Source organism: Pristiophorus japonicus, chromosome 22 (genome assembly GCF_044704955.1).
Source record: "Pristiophorus japonicus isolate sPriJap1 chromosome 22, sPriJap1.hap1, whole genome shotgun sequence".
NCBI classification, from domain to species: domain Eukaryota; kingdom Metazoa; phylum Chordata; class Chondrichthyes; family Pristiophoridae; genus Pristiophorus; species Pristiophorus japonicus.
The window spans coordinates 60,053,816-60,068,137 of record NC_091998.1 but is presented as its reverse complement, the minus strand read 5'-3'; the positions used below and the strand labels follow the sequence as shown (position 1 = coordinate 60,068,137).

General features: G+C 51.0%; 1 protein-coding gene across 3 annotated transcripts in view; it reads right to left on the bottom strand.

Annotated features, from left to right (window-relative positions):
* Positions 1-14,322, bottom strand: part of LOC139235073 (hexokinase-2-like) — a 102,336-nt gene that overhangs the window by 14,128 nt on the left and 73,886 nt on the right. For all 3 annotated transcript variants that reach the window (XM_070866205.1, XM_070866207.1, XM_070866206.1), the window contains 4 exons: positions 12,250-12,369; positions 10,893-10,988; positions 8,604-8,703; positions 2,549-2,732 (listed from right to left, as the gene is read on the bottom strand). In XM_070866205.1, coding sequence (XP_070722306.1) covers positions 2,549-2,732; positions 8,604-8,703; positions 10,893-10,988; positions 12,250-12,369 — 500 coding nt within the window. The remainder of the gene's footprint in view (positions 1-2,548; positions 2,733-8,603; positions 8,704-10,892; positions 10,989-12,249; positions 12,370-14,322) is intronic.

The window sequence follows — 14,322 nt, the reverse complement described above, 5'->3', positions numbered from 1 at the left end:
AATATTTGAAGGGGCTGCTCCTCAAACTCTGGTTGCACTTCAGTCTCACGCTCCTGATCTTTGGGCATCCTGTGCGGAGGGGAGTGGGCAGGTCGGAAGGCCTCCTCCTGGGCATGGGCATGGTAGCCATTAACCGTCCAGGCAGCGAGCGGTCAAGGGGGTCAATCAGCCCAACTGCCTGCCTCTCTTCCATGGTTACGTTCAAGCCAGGGTGTCCCTGGAGATGGAGCACGCGGTGTCCACTGGTACGCTCGCGGCCTTCCGTGAGAGGTGGGCACCGGAGGGGGACTGGAGTGCATCATTACTCCCAGCAACCAAATTTTAATTTGACCATATTTGAAAAAGTTTAATTTGTTGTGTTTCATGCCTCTTTAATAAGGGGCACTTGTATTAACATTTTATAAAAATAGTTGTAGCTCTGTTGAGTTGGGAGTGGCTTAGCCAGTCACGTGATGTTCACAAGTCTAATAACACCCCAGCCGTGGTTCAGGAGATCCACGATGGGGCAGGTGGTTGTGAGCCTGGTGGATGAACTGGTAATGTGTAGTGTGATTGTTAAACCTTTGCTCATAAATCAACTTGTTCTTAAAAGCAATGTTTTGTTATTAATTCATAAGCAAAGAACCCATGAATCAAATACATTACACCCTCCAAGTCACACACCATCCTGACTTGGAAATATATCGTTGTTCCTTCATCGTTGCTGGATCAAAACCGTGGAACTCCCTCCCTAACAGCACTGCGAGAGCACTTTCGCCACACGGACTGCAGTGGGTTAAGGTAGCTCACCAACACTTCTCAAGGGTAATTAGGGATGGTCGTTTCCCACGAATAATGTTTTGTTCTTTAAATGAATCACTACGTGGCAGTTCTATGGAATGGACTTTCCCAGTGCATCGAATGGCTTTGAAGCATTTGCTGACATAAGTGATTTATCTGCTGCCAAACAGGAACTTCCAAACAAAAGGAATTTCTTCTTGTGCCAGTAGCACAATGCATTTAAATCAGGTCACTGATACGTTAGGTGTATCTGACTGTTTATCTGTGTCAAAGAGCAGATTAGACAGTAAGCTCCACCTCCTTGCTTCGATACGCTATTTAACTGCGATGCACAGAAAGTCCCACCCACAATACGCGCCCGCTGCAGTGTCAGGTTCCGATTTGTGCACACCTTGTATGGTAACTTTCAAACTCCCACGTCAATGACAGGCAGGCAGAGCAATCATTTGCTCCTGCCTCCATTGGCAACACATTCCATCCAGAGGTTAGATTAGCATGAGATCTTCGTCCCCTCACATGACTGCACCCAGACTGCCAATGGTCTTTCACATGCCAACCCCTTCCTGTGTTTATGCTCTTCGTTCAGCAGATAATGGGGGAATAGGCGAGAGTGGGGGAGCGGGCGAGAGTGGCCATCAGATGGAAACAATGTGTGATGGGTTGATGAGGCCGTTGAGCAATCTTGTTCACTGGCCTTCTTTTCTCCCCATGTATTCCCTCATCTTTTAAAAGACACCAACTATTGAGCCATCCACCTCCATGGCACGAACCTGGTATTGCAGTACTTCCAGGAACGGAGCAGTGGCTCTAGGCCTTTTGGCTAAGAGCATTGGCGCAGAGTGATCCTTGATGTGTGCAAGGTGACCTCTGGCGTTTGTGATTTGACAAAGAATTGGAAAGATTGGCTACGAATTAAAAAAAAAACTATTGAGGGTATGGCTCCAAAAGTGTTCAACAATCTTTAAAACCTTAATCAAGTGGCCGTTCTTCATGTGTGAGCTCAGACAGTGAGTGTTAGTCGGCTATTCAACTGCAGAGGGCAGGACGGTTGAGCCTAATCTGCTTCTCACCCAACATGTACACACACACAGAATCAATACTCTCGGGCTAAAGACTTTTACCACTGTCTTGCGGGGTGACTGGGCAAATGTTTCCGGCTTGGTCAGAATTACCAACAATAGTAGATCAATTCCACTTCAGTTGGAACCTCTTTGTCCCCACAGTCAGCGTCAATCAGGAGCGAAACTATTTCTTTGGGATGTCGGGACAATGAGTGAATTGAGGGGGCGCTGGGGTGTTCTGCAATTTATTGATTTGCCTTCTCAGAGCAGTACTGTCACACTGCTATCCCATTACTTGTGACGGAGTTGAGGGATGGTAGTTTTAAAATTTCATCCCTTTGTCTTCCCTCCTTTCCCGAAGGCTCTGAGTCGTGCTGCTGCATGGGAGCTGGTGGCCTTCCAACACCTCACCACAAGCAACTATTCTTCATGTGGAAATGGTCCGGCAACATCGGCATGGTATTCAACCACGGGGTGCATAATAAGTCAACCCAACCATGCAACATCCACACAGTCCATATTTTCCAGCACTGGGTGGCAAACGGGAATGCTGGAAACCGTCAGCTGATTTCCACTATCGAGCAAAGCAGTGCTGCAGCAGATCTGGTGACCCGCCAGCAGCAGCCCAATTGATGCCAACTCAGTCAGCATAGGGACCGAATCCGGTTGGGCATTGGGACTTGCTCCCCGGAGTCGCAATACTATACCTCTGCTTGCCGGGATTCATTGAAAGTTTATCCACTTCTCGGTCGAACTCTGTCCTTATGTCATCCAAGCAGCCATTGTCACCAAACGCTCCCCACTCCATGTTCACGCACATCCTTCCTTCATCTCCGTCTACCAGCTCCACATTTTTCATCTCCTCCATGTAGCAGGCATTGCAGCCCGTCCCTGCAGACAGGAAACCCACAGTGCAAACAACTCAACATCAACCACGTTTTTCAACTCAAAGGGAAACAAAACAACTTGTATTTATATACTGCCTTTAGTGTAGTAAAACATCCCATGGCACTTGAATCCCAATGCTCAACTGGATCTAGTCGCTGTGCTAACTGAGTTGGCAACGATTATCAGACAAAGAGCCGCATAAGGAAATATTGGGACAGATGACCAAGAGCTTGGTCAAAGGTTATGTTTTAAGGAGCATCTTAAAGGAAAGAGGTGGAGAGGTGCAGAAGTTTAGAAAGAATTGCATTTATATAGCGCCTTTCACGACCACCAGAGATCTCAAAGTACTTTACAGTCAATTAAGTACTTCTTGGAGCGTAGTAAATGTTGTAATGTGGGAAACACGGCAGACAATTTGGGCATAGCAAACTCCCACAAACAGTAATATGATAATAACCAGATTATCTGTTTCATTATGTTGATTGAAGGATAAATATAGGCCAAGGGCACCGGGCAAAACTCCCCGGTTTAGGGAGGGAATTCAAGAGCTTAGAACCTAGGAAGCTGAAGGCACGGCCGCCAATGGTGGAGTGATTAAAATTGGAGATGCGTGAGGCCAGAATTGGAAGAGCACATAGATCTCAAAGGATTAAATAAGAACATAAAAACATAAGAAATAGGAGCAGGAGTAGGCCATCTGTCCCTTCGAGCCTGCTCCACCATTTAATACAATCAGGGCTGAGCCAATCATGGACTCAGGTTCACTTCCCTGCCCGCTCCCCATAACCCCTTATATTCCCTTTGTGGGGCTGGAGGAGGATACGGAGATAGAGAGTTGGGAGGGGAGAGGCCATGGAGGGATTTGAAAGCAAGAATAAGACTTTTAAAATTGAGACGTCGCCGGATCAGGAGCCCATTTAGGTCAGCGAGCACATGGGTGAGGGATGGGTGATAAATACAAGATCTTGTTGGTGTTGAACAGGGCTTGGTGTGAGTTAGGACACGGGCAGCCGAGTGTTGAATCAGCTCAACTTTATGTAGGATGGAAGATGGGAGGCTAACCAGGAGAGCGTTGGAATAGTCACGTCGAGAGGTAAAAAAAAGGCATGGGTGAGGGTTTCAGCAGCAGATGAGCTGAATCAGGAACACAGACAAGCGATGTTATGGAGGTAGAAATAGGCGGTGTTAGTAATGGCGTGGATATGTCTTCGGAAGCTCATTTCGAGATCAAATGGGACGCCAAGGTTGAACAAGGTCCGGTTCAGCTTCAGACAGTTGCCAGGGAGAGGGATGGAGTTGGTGGCTAGGGAAGAGAGTTTGTGGCGGAGACCAAAGACAATTGCTTTGGTCTTCCCAATGTTTAATTGGAGGACATTTTTGTTCATCAACTACTGGATGTCGAACAAGCAGTCTGAGGGGTCGGGAGAGGTGGTGGTGAGGTAGTGTCATCAGTGTAAACATGGAAACTGACTCTGTGTTTTCGGATGATGTCGCCAAGGGTCAACATGTAGATAAGAAATAGAAGGGGGCCAAGGATAGATCCTTGGGGGACACCAGAGGTAACGATATGGGTGTGGGGGCAGGAAGTGAAGCCATTGCAGGTGATTCTGTGGCTACGACTAGATAGGTAAGAATGGAACCAGGCGAGTGCAGTCCCACCCAGCTGGGCAACAGTGAAGGGGTGTTGGAGGAGGATGGAGTGGTCAACCGTGTCAAAGGCTGCAGACAGGCCAAGGACAATGAGGGATAGTTTGTCACAGTCACACTGGATGTCATTTGTGACTTTGATAAGATCCGTTTCAGTACTGTGACGGGGCAGAAACCTAATAGCAGGGATTCAAACATGGAGTTGCGGGAAAGATGGGCATAGTTTTTGGAGGCGACAACACGTTCAAGGGATATGGATAGGACAGGGAGGTTGGAGATGGAGTGGTAGTTTTCAAGGACAATGGGGTCAAGAGTTTTTTTTTGAGGAGAGGGGTGATGATGACAGATTTGAAGAGGAGGGGAACGGTACCTGAAGAGAGGGAACCGCTGACTATATCGGTTAACATGGGGGCCAGGAAGGGAAGTTGGGAGGTCAGCAGTTTGGTGGGAATAGAGTTGAAAGAGCAGGAGACTGGTCTCATAAATTCAGAGAGGGCATATTAGAGAAATACGCAAATTCAGGGCTACAGCAGGGGAGAACCTTCGAGGAAGTTTGGCCCGGTGGGCTAGTGGAAGATTTGGAAGCAGCAGAGTCAGCAGAACTGGTGGTATCAATCTTCGTGACAAAGTCCATGAGCTCCTCACACTTGTTGGAGGTGAGGGTGGAGGAGGCAGAGGAAAGGGGTTTATGAAGATGGTTTGTAGTGGAGGAAGTGATGCCGGGGATTATCTTTGCAGTCCAGGATGATCTTGGAATAGTGAGCAGTTTTGGCAGACGAGAGCAAAACCAAATAATGCTTTATTTGGTCGAGCCAGATCTGGTGGTGAATAGCTAAACCACTTCTGTTGTCCGCCACATCTGTTCAAGTCTGCGTCCCTTGGACTTAAGGGAGTGGAGATGAGGGCCGAATGAGGGGGAACAGCCAGAGTGAGAGAGAGTAATGGTTTTAATGGGGACAAAGGCACCAAAGGTGGAGCTGAGGATGTGGTTGAGCAGATCAAGAACTGCAGAAATGTCGTGGGGAATGGAGGGCTAAAGGCTGGACAGTTGGGAATGTAAATGTGCACTTGTAAGTGACTTGGGCGTGGGATTTTTCCAGGGCCGGACACAGAAAGCAGTGGGGTTGGGAGGAGAAAGCAAGATGTGGGTGGAGAATGATTGAAGGAGTTGATCAGAAATGGCCTTATCTGTGATTGACATTATGGGAGTAGAGAGGCCATGTGAGATGGCAAGGTCTAGTGGCTGTGAAAATGGGTTGGGGTGCTTATATGGAGTGAGAGATTAAGGAAGGATAGGAGGACAGTGAACTGAGAAGAGAGAGAACATGATGAGTTGTGAGGTTGAAATCACCACAGATGAGACGTCACTCAGTGCAGAGGCTGATGGAGGAAAGAGGAGAAGATACCTGCCATGGTAATTGGGTGCGCAGTAGAGAGTGAGGATTTTAAATGAGAGGCGAGAGAGGTGAATCAAAGCGAGATGCTCAAAGGAGGATAAGGTGCCAGAAGAGTAAAGGGATCGACCAAGGTGTGATCTGGTGATGAGCCACACTATCATTGCGGTTGTTTGGGCGGGGCACATGGTGGATGGTAATAGCCAGGCGGGAGGCTTCATTTAGGGGAAAGGTGTCACCACTCGTCAGCCCGGCTTACTTGCAGGCCACGATGTTGAGGCAATCATCCACAATAAGCTCATGGATGGCAGGGGCCTTGCTCACAAATGAACGGGCATTCTGGATCCACTGGCAGAGTCCACAGGGTCAGCACTGGGGCGGGGGGGGGGGGGGGATGTTTGGCAAGATTAGTCCCCAGCGGGCGCGCAGGGTGGGAAGGTCGGCGGGAGAGTAGGATAAAGCAGTTGGGGTTGCATCTCTAAGGAAGCAGCAACGAGTGCCTTGATGGGCCCTTCGGATGATGCCAAGAGAGGGGCAGAGGAAAGCTGTAGGCTTATCGAAGAGGGAAATCAAGCCTGAGACAGTGGCAAGAGAGTTGGAAGGTCGAGGAGTGTTGAAGGGTTGGTGTCGCGATTGGCAGGGAAAAGTACCCGAGAGGGACGAAATGAATAGTGGTATGATGACAAACGAGAGAGGTTTAGGAGTGGTAATAAGAAGAAGAAAAAAAAAAAAAGAGGGCGAGAAAAGGGGAAACAGATGTGATGGGCTCGGGTCTGGAGCGGCAGCCAAAACGTGCACTTGAAAGGACACAAGGAAAGATAAGTTACATAGGCCTGGTCATGTAGGAAGATTACAATAGTTATGTCCTGGTAATAAATGGGGAAGAGAGAGGAGACAATAGCAGGGAGTTCAGCGGTAAAGTCAGATGAAGTTTGTACAATAAAGGTGATGTAGGTAGGTGGAGTCAGCTTGGAGCATCGACGAACTGCTGTCCAGGTTCGAAAACAGGTGCAGAGGACAAGTGGTGCCCAAAGCTATTTGAAGGGTAGAGTATCGGAGGATGCACTGCTGGAGGTATTTCCATGGGACTGAAAGGCCAGGCAATGTGCAGGATCAATCACGGGTCAGAACAACAGTGGCTAAGTTGGAAGTCACTATAAGATCTAGAGGGGGCGCAGAAATGGACTTTGGCCCAGAGAGTGAATTTCTGGCCAGGAACCAGACTGCAGTTGAAGCTGAACAACCAATAGAACCGGGAGGACAAGCTCAGCAGGTCAGAGCAGCGGTGGGGGAAGAGCTGTAGGCGAGACAGTTACTTTGAAACTTAAGCAACTGAATAGCAGATCAGAGACACAGTAGCTGAGTCATACGGTGCAGTCCAATGGGAAGTGTCGTCTTGACAGCGTCAGCTGTGGCTCAGTGGGTAGCACTCTCGCCTGAGTCAGAAGGTTGTGGGTTCAAGTTCCACTCCAGGGATTTGAGCACATAAATCTAGGCCGACACTCCAGTGCAGTACTGAGGGAGCGCCGCACTGTCGGAGGTGCCGTCTTTCAGATGAGATGTTAAACCGAGGTCCCGTCTGCCCTCTCAGGTGGATGTAAAATATATTATGGCACTATTTCAAAGAAGAGCAGGGGAGTTATCCCCAGTGTCCTGGCCAATATTTATCCCTCAATCAACCTCATAACAAAAACAGATTATCTGGTCATTATCACATTGCTCTTTGTGGGAGCTTGCTGTGCGCAAATTGGTTGCCGCGTTTCCCACATTACAACAGTTACGACACTCCAAAAGTACTTCATTGGCTGTAAAACGTTTTGAGATGACCGGTGGTCATGAAAGGCACAATATAAATGCAAGTCGTTTTTTTTTCTTGACTTCCAAAGAAGTCCAGGAATTTGGAAGTCAAATGTGAGGCAAGATCCAGTGCTGACTGATGATAACAAAGAGCAGACATGGTCGGGGAATGGGCAGTGGCCCCAGGTAACTTCACACTAGCAGTTAACTTGTAGTTAGGGCTTTAATGCACCTATTTTGAGCCAGGGAAACTTAAATAGTGGAAATTGGGGGAAGAAAGAGCAAAGGATAGCAAAAGATGGCCACAGCTAGAGTTGCAGAGCAAAAGGGCTCCCTAGGGAGCTGCCAGTGGAGTGGAAGGAATAACTTCATTTACACTGAACCTGGGGAAATCGGGGAGAACATTAAATGTTAGGTGAGAAAATACCTACTGGAAATGGGTACACTGAGGGTCAGAATCTGGATGCAGAATGCAATTCAAGTGCACATTCTAATGTTGGAACTGGAGCTTCCGTCCTGCGTATATTCTACCTATCTGGTGATTGTCAGTCAGCTTTCCGGTGACTGCTACGACGCTCAGCTTTAAAGTACAGACTGGTATTGATCAGTAGCTCGATTCACTTGTATTCTCCGCCTCCGCCTCCACCCCCCACGGCCGTGTTCACTGACCCCAGCGTGTTTTGCTGGCATCCATCCAGCTGTTGGTACGCTCTGAAGACGGGCTCCGAATGGCTCGCATGAACGTTCCAGCATTTATCGATGGAACACAGGACAGATAACCGACTAAAGCACAAGACACAGCCAAATGCTTTAACTAGCTCAAGGTGCCTTGGCCCTTGATACAGGTCATTTTCCAACATCTCAGTCAGGGAGCAGTGAACAGGGACAGGACTGAAAATAGGAACAATCAATCGGATTAGAATTCCTGACAGTGAAAAGGCAGCAACACTTTACTGCTCTCATTTAACCGGAGACCTGGGTCACGAAACCTTATCAAGAGCTGGAACTTGAAGTTCAGTTTCTGACAAGTGCTCACCTACAATGAGGCCAACTTCGCAAAAGGGGTCGTCATAGCCGCAGGACATCATTGTTCCGACAGTGTCATTAACGATTGCTACGACATCCAATTCAAACTCCTGCCGATGGGTGGGGCAATAAAACAGAATCAGTTAGAAAAGGAGCATTGCAATTCACTAACCATCGCGCTGAATGCGTACAACTTCTGAAGGAAACTACAGAAACAAGAGCAGGAAGAGAGGTTTGGATCCTTCTTCCCCTTTCACATACTTATGGCATTAATAAAACACAGATGTCTGGAAATCAGAGTCTATTCAGCTATTGTGCTATGACCCTGAAACTGAAGCTTGGCCTTCAGCTGAATGCTGAGATGTGTTACAGAATATTTAGACGTACTGCTATGAATTTACACAATGTATAACGCTTACTGGAGTGCTGTGTTCAGTTCTGGGCACCGCCCCTCAGGATGGATGGGGTGCAGCACAGATGTGGCAGAATGATACCAGTGCTGAAAAGGTTAAAGGGTTAAACAACACGTTGCATAGACTGAGCTTGTATTCCCCTGATTTTAGAGTAAATGGTGATTTAATTAAGGTGTGTAAGATGATTAGAGGAATCGAAAGGGTGGATAGCGACAAACGATTTCCTCTGGTGGCAGAGTCCAGAACAAGAGGTCATAACCTTAAAATTAGAGCCAGGCCGTTCAGGGATGAAGTCAGGAAGGGCTTCTTCACACAAAGGGAAGTGGAAATCTGGAAAACTCTACCCCAAATTGAAAATTTCACAAAAGATAGATAGATTTTTGTTGGCTAAGGGTATTAAGGGATAAAGCTGAATTCCAGAGGTGAGGCAAGAGTGACTGCTCTTGACATCAAGACAGCATTTGACTGAGTATGGCATCAGGGAGCCCTAGTAAAATTGAAGTAATTGGGAATCAGGGGAAAAACTCTCCACTGGCTGGAGTCATATCTAGCACAAAGGAAGATGGTTGTGGTGGTTGGAAGTCAATCACCACAACCAGACCCAGGACATCACTGCAGGACTTCTTCAGGGCAGTGTCCTAGGCCCAACCATCTTCAGCTGTTCATCAATGACCTTCCCTCCATCATAAGGTCAGAAGTGGGGAAGTTCACTGATGACTGCGCAGCGTTCAGTGCCATTCACAACTCCCCAGATAATGGAGCAGTCCATGTCCGCATGCAGCAAGACCTGGACAACATTCAGGCTTGGGCTGATAAGTGGCAAGTAACATTCGCGCCACACAAGTGCCAGGCAATGACCATCTCCAACAAGCAAGAGTCTAACTACCTCCCCTTGACATTCAATGGTATTACCATTGCCGAATCCCCCACCATCAACATCCTGGGAGTCACCATTGACCATAAACTTAACTAGACCAGCCACATAAATACTGTGGCTACAAGAGCGGTTCAGGGTTCTGCGAGTGACTCACCACCTGGCTCCCCAAAGCTTTTCCACTATCTACAAGGCACAAGTCAGAATTGTGATGCCTGGACGAGTGCAGCTCCAACAACAGTCAAGCAGCTCAACATCATCCAGGACAAAGCAGCCCGCTTGATTGGCACCCCATCCACCACCTTCAACATTCACTCCTTCCACCACCGGTGCACCGTAGCTGCAGTGTGCACCATCAACAAGATGCACTGCAGCTCCGTTGGGCGGGCCACATCGTCCGCATGCCTGACACAAGATTCCCCCCCCGCCTCCGGACCAGACCCGACACCCGCTCCCCCCCCGCCCCCCCCTGCCTCCGGACCAGACCCGACACCCGCTCCCCCCCCCCACCGAACCAGACCCGACACCCGCTTCCCCTCCCCCCCCGACCCCCGCTTCCCCTCCCCCCCCCGACCCCCGCTTCCCCCCCCGATCCGCTCCTCCAAGTCACACACCACTTGGAAATATAATCACCGTTCCTTCATCGTCGCTGGGTCAAAATCCTGGAACTCCCTCCCTAACAGCACTGTGGGAGCACCTTCACCACACGGACTGCAGCGGTTCAAGGCGGCGGCTCACCACCACCTTCTCAAAGGGCAATTAGGGATGGGCAATGAAGGCTGGCCTTTCCAGCGACGCCCACATCCCATGACTGAATTAACAAAAACAGGCTCGAGGGCTGAATGGCCCACTCCTATTTCTATTTACTGCACCTTTGATGTTTAATGACATCTTTTCCTCGTGTACAATGTACAGACTGCAAGGTACTGTGAGCGGCTGCCAAATGGAGACACCTTGCACCCAGCCTGCTTTGCACCACTGCAGAGCTGTGGTAAAGCCATCAGTTTCTTACCTCTCTCCTCTTGATGGCTTCTCGGAGCAGGTCGACAACATCCTCTCCCTCACAGCCAGTCGCTTTAAACCCTTTGGTCCATTTTAAAAGAATGCCCTGGAGAAGTGAAAGAGACAAAGATTGGTGGTAGAGGAGCCACTGGTTCATAGTTCACCCTGCCTTGCACGCTCCCCAAGTGGACATCGTGCCTCATAAACACCAAGACCACATGGACCGCCTTCCCTCAGTCCTGATGGGGAAGTGTCTGGCCCCTCACCAGTGCTCGCCCACCGCCTAGCACTTTTCACATATAGAAACATAGAAAATAGGTGCAGGAGTAGGCCATTCGGCCCTTCGAGCCTGCACCACCATTCAATATGATCATGGCTGATCATTTTTGCAACTTCAATACCCCATTCCTGCCTTCTCTCCATACCCCTTGATCCCTTTAGCTGTAAGGGCCACATCTAACTCCCTTTTGAATATATCTAACGAACTGGCCTCAACAACTTTCTGTGGTAGAGAATTCCACAGGTTCGCAACTCTCTGAGTGAAGAAGTTTCTTCTCCTCTCGGTCCTAAATGGCTTACCCCTTATCCTTCGACTGTTACTCCTGGTTCTGGACTTCCCCAACGTCGGGAACATTCTTCCTGCATCTAATCTGTCCAATCCTGTCAGAATTTTATATGTAAATTATATGTTTATATTATAAAGAACCTCGCCTGCCTCGAAATTGTTATTTTTAATCTAATCATCAGTCCCAAGGTTATATTGAAAAAGGTCACTATTCAAGACTTGTGTTAATAGAGATGCTTAAGCTCTTTACATGTTTTTTTCTGTTGTTATTACCAAGAGGAATGACAGAGCCCGAGAAATGGATCACTTTTCTACCTGGAACACCCAGTGTCAGCGCATAGCACTTTATGTCAATTACTGGATTCGATACAGAGTAAAGCTGCTTCAATAATACGCCAAAAACACATCAACAACAGAGTTCCATTGCTCTCCGCAAGTCAGCATTTTTCCGTTCCTCCTTTTTGCAAGTGGTCACCAATTGCTGAACTCTGGGCAATTTTATGTTGTGTACGTTATCCCACTTTTAACAAGGCCGAGACTGTCCAAACTCACCTCATTTAAGACCTTTACAGAGAAAGGAAACATTAGCCTTATTAGTCTGGATTTGAACCAAAATTTTAAAAATGTTGAGCGACTGGAGCATCCATCCAGTGTGTTGGACTCCCACACTGCCCATTTCAATTGGGACTGCAGCACCGAGAAGGTGGCAATGTGTTTTGCCTGTGCATCCTAACCACTTTCTTCTGTCTAAGATAAGCCGGCCCATATAGCCAAACATGGGGGCAGTGTGTGTATTACTGACCTGATCCAAGTTCTTCTGCTCACAGGGGAAAGAGAAAGTGAAGCCCAGTGGAAGCATGCAATCCTTCATCCCCATATACTCCAGGAAATCCGAGATGCAATGAACAATGTGATCAAAGAGCTGTGAAACAATGAACAACAGAAGCAATGACATATTGCATGTATCTTCCGTCAATTCCCCCATAAACCACCTGAACCTATGCTCCCCTACACTGGTATTTCTACAGCACCTGCCACCGCCTCAGGGCATCCCAACATGCTTCACAGCCAATGAAGTTCTTGAGAAGTGTAGTCCTGTTGTAATGTAGGAAACGCAGCAGCCAATTGGCGAACAGAGGTGAAGGGAGAGCGAGAAAGGCAGGGGAAGGGGAGAGAGAGAGAGTGAGATAAGGGGAGATTGAGAAAGGGGAATGCGAGAAAGGGAGGGGAAGGGGAGAGAGTGAAAGCGAGGGAAAGGGGAGAGAGTGAAAGCGAGGGAAAGGGGAGAGAGAAAGCAAGGGAAGGGGAAGGGGAGGGGGAAGGGGAAGGGGGAGGGAAGGGGAAGGGGAAGGGGGAGGGAAGGGGGAGGGAAGGGGAAGGGGAAGGGGGAGGGAAGGGGAAGGGGAAGGGGGAGGGAAGGGGAAGGGGAAGGGGGAGGGAAGGGGAAGGGGAAGGGGGAGGGAAGGGGAAGGGGGAGGGAAGGGGAAGGGGGAGGGAAGGGGAAGGGGGAGGGAAGGGGAAGGGGGAGGGAAGGGGGAAGGGGGAAGGGGGAGGGAAGGGGGAAGGGGGAGGGAAGGGGGAAGGGGGAGGGAAGGGGGAAGGGGGAGGGAAGGGGAAGGGGAGGGGAAGGGGAAGGGGAGGGGAAGGGGAAGGGGAGGGGAAGGGGAAGGGGAGGGAGGGAAGGGGAAGGGGAGGGGAAGGGGAAGGGGAAGGGGAAGGGGAAGGGGAGGGGAAGGGGAAGGGGAGGGGAAGGGGAAGGGGAGGGGAAGGGAAGGGGAAGGGGAGGGGAAGGGGAAGGGAAGGGGAAGGGGAGGGGAAGGGGAAGGGAAGGGGAAGGGGAGGGGAAGGGGAAGGGGAGGGGAAGGGGAGGGGAGGGGAAGGGGAAGGGGAGGGGAGGGGGAGGGGAAGGGGAGGGGAGGGGGAGGGGAAGGGGAGGGGAGGGGGAGGGGAAGGGGAGGGGGAGGGGAAGGGGAGGGGAGGGGGAGGGGAAGGGGAGGGGAAGGGGAGGGGAGGGGGAGGGGAAGGGGAGGGGAGGGGAAGGGGAGGGGAGGGGGAGGGGAGGGGAAGGGGAGGGGAGGGGGAGGGGAAGGGGAGGGGAGGGGAAGGGGAGGGGAGGGGAGGGGGAGGGGAAGGGGAGGGGAAGGGGAGGGGAGGGAAGGGGAGGGGAAGGGAAGGGGAGGGGAGGGGAGGGGAGGGGAAGGGGAAGGGGAGGGGAAGGGGAAGGGGAGGGGAGGGGGAAGGGGAGGGGAGGGGGAAGGGGAGGGGAGGGGGAGGGGGGAGGGGAGGGGGAGGGGGAAGGGGAGGGGAGGGGGAAGGGGAGGGGAGGGGGAGGGGAGGGGAGGGGGAGGGGAGGGGAGGGGGAGGGGGGAGGGGAGGGGAGGGGGAGGGGAGGGGAGGGAGGGGAGGGGGGGGGAGGGGAGGGGAGGGGGAGGGGAGGGGGAGGGGGAGGGGAGGGGAGGGGGAGGGGAGGGGGAGGGGAGGGGGGAGGGGAGGGGGAGGGGGGAGGGAAGGGGGAGGGGAGGGGAAGGGGGAGGGGAGGGGAGGGGAGGGGAGGGGAGGGGGAGGGGAGGGGAGGGGAAGGGGGAGGGGAGGGGAGGGATGGGGGAGGGGAGGGGAAGGGGGAGGGGAGGGGAAGGGGGAGGGGAGGGGAGGGGGAGGGAGGGGAGGGGGGGTGGGGAGGGGGTGGGTTGGGATGGGGGGATGGGGTGGGAGGGGAGGGGTGGGGGAGGGTGGGGATGGGGTGGTGTAGTGAGAGAGTGGTGAGAGAGAGGGGAAGAAGAAGGGGGGGGGGGGTGTGTGTGATGTGTGTGTGTGGTGGAAGAAAAGAAAAGAACAGAAAAGAAAAGGAAAAGACACAGAACAGCGAAAAGGAAAC